At 36.4% G+C, this 3,894-nt stretch overlaps 1 protein-coding gene across 1 annotated transcript; it reads left to right on the top strand.

The window, feature by feature from the left end:
- Window positions 1–1,312: 1,312 nt before the first annotated feature.
- LOC111910053 (uncharacterized) lies at window positions 1,313–2,869 on the top strand. Its single transcript, XM_023905846.1, has one exon. It carries the CDS (start codon window positions 1,313–1,315, stop codon window positions 2,867–2,869), a length of 1,557 nt encoding a protein of 518 aa, XP_023761614.1.
- Window positions 2,870–3,894: the final 1,025 nt, after the last annotated feature.

Raw genomic sequence — 3,894 nt, 5'->3', positions numbered from 1 at the left:
AGAGTTGTATAAATCTTGGTTTTGTTTTATTTGATAAATTGTTTACTTATAACTTTAGTCTTTTGTTTGAATTCAACCCCCCTCCCCTCTTTTGTGATCTCATTTGTACCTTATGCAAAAAGGGTATAAGCACTTATCTCGTGTCTCTGTGTATCGACCCTACTTACCTTGTATTACATTTTTAGTACAAAGTAGTAGTGTTTAGGGAGTCATTTATACCCGTTTATTTGTTGGATTTGACACGCCTAACAAATTGGCGCCGTTGCCAGGGACATGGTAGTACTAATTGTTTATGCCATGATCTTTTCTTAAAGGAACACCTTTACCGGTTCATTTTAGAGATAGAGAAATCTGCAAAGCAAAGAAGGAAGCAAGCCAGACTTTTAAAGAAACAACAACAATTTGGAGCTTCTTCTTCAAATCCATCAACATCATCTTCACCTTTACCCGAGTCTGAAACTTTTATCCCTACTCCTACCATGGGAGACAACCATGAAGGAAACCAAAATCCCCCAAATCCACCACCCGAACAAACCTTTAGACAGTGGGCCACTCAAGATGTTACCCAACAACCATTATTCATCAATTATGCTGTAACCATAAACTTTGAACTCAAATCCGAACTCATTCACTTGTTACCTTTATTTCATGGTCTTGAGAATGAAGACGCATATAAATTCCTTAAGGAATTCCATGTCATTTGTGTAGGTATGAAGCCACATGAAGTTATAGAAGATCAAATCAAGTTAAGGGTATTCCCCTTTGCTTTACAAGATTCAACAAAGGAATGGTTATATGACTTATCAATGGGGCCAGTCACACATGGAATGAACTTGCAAGGATGTTTTTGGATAAATATTTTCCAGAAATGAGAGCTTCAGCTTTACGCAGGGAAATAATTGGTATCAAGCAACAAAAAAGAGAAGTCTTGCATACTTACTGGGAACGGTTCAAGAAGTTGTGTTCAAGATGTCCAAAACATGGGATTTTAGAGTATCAATTTTTGCATTATTTTTTTTGAGGGAATGTCATCTTGGGATAGTAGATTACTCAATAGTTGATAAAACTCCAACATAAATCAGAGCTCTTATCATAGACATGGCAGAAGAGTCCAAGCATACAACTCAAGAAGAACAATGGTACAATGATGCACCAAGAGGAGTGAAAGAAATTTCTACCCCAAAAATTGAGTCAACTTTCTGAGTTGACTACACTAGTGATGATGCTTGCTAAGGATAAGGGTGTGCAACCACCAACAGTTAGACCTTGTGGTATTTGTACCTAGGTTGGACACCCCACTGATATGTGCCCAATGTTACAAGAAGATATAGAGCCGGTTCAAGCTATGGGATTTTCTAGTCAACAACAAGGAAACTTTCAGCCAAGAAGTAATCCAAATTGGCATCAACCCAATGCTAATTTTCAGCCAAGGCCACCATCTTTTCAACCAAGACCTCCATTTCAAAATCAAATGCATCACCAAAAAAATTATCAACCACATTTCCATCCAAATCAACCTCCTCATCAATCTCAATTCCTACCTCAAAACATGCAACAAGGAAGTGGTTCAAGCGGATTGGGAATGTCTTTGGAAAATATTGTCAAGAGTTTAGCAACAAGTACTCAAATATTTCAAAATGAGACCAATGCGAGTATCAAGACTTTGGAGCAACAAATGACTCAACTCGCCACTTCTGTGAGTAAATTGGAGTCACAAGGCAAACTACTCGCACAAATCGAAAAGAATCCAAAGCATAGTGCATGTGCCATCACTTTAAGAAATGGAAAAGAATATGAAGGTCCAAAGATAATTGAAGAAGAAGAAGAGATGGAGTTAGAGAAAGAAGAAGAGAAGTCAAAAGCCCCTTCAAAGAAAATTCCCATTGAAGTAAAAGTCACTCCTCCTCTATTTCCCATAAGGTTAAGCAAGTCAAAGCGTGAAAGGGAAGACAATGAGATCATGGAGATGTTCAGAAAGGTTGAGGTAAATATTCCTCTTATTGATGCCATCAAACAAGTCCCTAGGTATGCTAAATTCCTTAAGGAATTATGCACATCTAAGAAAATATTAAAAGGGAATGAAATATTTAAGGTAGGTGAAAATGTATATGCAGTGTTACAGAAAATATTACCTCAAAAATGTAAGGATCCGGGTGCTTTCACGGTTCCTTGCAAGTTAGGTAATCTTCATGTTCCACGGGCCATGCTAGACCTTGGAGCTTCTATCAATATTTTTCCATATTCCATTTTTAAAACATTAAATATTGGCATATTGAAGAAGACTGGGGTGATCATTCAATTGGCTGACCGATCTTTGGTACATCCAAAAGGTGTGCTAGAAGATGTGTTAGTCCAAGTGAATGAGCTAGTATTTCCAGCATATTTTTATGTCCTTGACATGGATGATGATGACTCACCAAATTTAAGTTCAATTCTTCTAGGAAGACCCTTTTTTAAAACAGGCCGAACAAAAATTGATGTTTATGATGGTACAAAGTCTATGGAGTTTGATGGAGAGGTGATACATTTCAACATCTATGATGCTATGAGATATCCAAGTGATATTTCATCTTTGAATTTTGTGGATGTTATTGAAGCATTAACCAAAGAGTGTTTTGATTTGTCTAATCTTGATGTGTTAGATCTCATTTTAGACAGGAATCTTCAAAAGCATGAAGTGGAAAATTTTTCCAACCAATTTAAAATTGATGAAGAGATTTTGGAAGTTGTATCTTGCATGGATCAAAAGAAGAAAATGAGGTTTGATGTTCCAAAGCTGAAATTACTGATGCCTAATGAGAAACTTGTTCCTCTTATTGTGCAAGCACCGGAATTGGAACTCAACCCTTTGTTTGCAAATAAAACGTAATATAATGGTAAAAAGGGATATCGATCCTTAGGGAAATGGTTGTATTCAATCACCAATGCAATCCAAAATAACTAGTGTCAATAAACTAACTAACTACAATTAAACTAACGGGGGGTGTTATGATTGCTTGAAAACTAAAAGATTTGAATAACTAGAAAACTTGTACTTAAGTTAGGTGATGAGATGCTCAAATATTGGAGAGAATTGGTAAACCAAGGCAATTCAACACAATGAACATTTGTGTGTTTATCATTAGGATTTAATATGAAGCTTCTCATTCATCTCAAATTGGCTATAGCAATCATGAAGCATGATATGCCAAGATTCCTCATAAGTTCTATGGAGGTTGGGGAAGCCCAAAACACACCTTCTTAATCAAAAGTAAAGATCCAATTGAAGCAGTTGAACCCAAGAAGTTGATTAGCCTTAAGAATGAAGGAATCCCCAATTCCTAGAGGATGTCAATGCTTACACATCCATAAACGAGTTATGATTCATAAGCTAGATATGATTTCTACTATCATAAAGCCCTTATTCTAAGTAAATTCAATGATTCAATGCTAAACCAAAGAAATAAACCAACAATTTCTTATTAAAGTACCAAGCTCATGATCAAAGCATTAGACAAGTATAGGAAATATGAACTAGAATCATAGACATAAGATAAATGATAAATCAGCATAAATCCTTCAAAAACCCACAAACATTTAAAGGTTTTAGCCAAGGTCTACCAAAATAGAGGATTTAGCCACTCACGGGAATAAAATAACAACTAGAAAAGTCTAATTGCATAAAGAAACTACCAATAACTTGGAATGATGAAAAGAAATGAGTCTCAAGCTCCAAAATAGCCTTCTTTTGGTCTCCAATGGTGTAAAATCAAAGTCATAGCTGATAGATCCAATCCCCCAAGGTAATGGCAAGCCGAATGACCAAAATGCCCAAAACTGGGCAATTGCGCGGGTACCCGCGCGATGGAGATTCCACCCGCGCAAGTGTTGCTGGAATGCTATTGGCTTATTTTT

Source organism: Lactuca sativa, chromosome 5 (assembly GCF_002870075.4).
Source record: "Lactuca sativa cultivar Salinas chromosome 5, Lsat_Salinas_v11, whole genome shotgun sequence".
Lineage (NCBI taxonomy): Eukaryota > Viridiplantae > Streptophyta > Magnoliopsida > Asterales > Asteraceae > Lactuca > Lactuca sativa.
This window is presented reverse-complemented; position numbering and strand designations above follow the sequence as displayed.

Excerpts from the sequence above, each read along its gene's own strand:
- LOC111910053 (XM_023905846.1), top strand. The coding sequence starts at position 1,313 with ATGTTACAAGAAGATATAGAGCCGGTTCAAGCTATGGGATTTTCTAGT.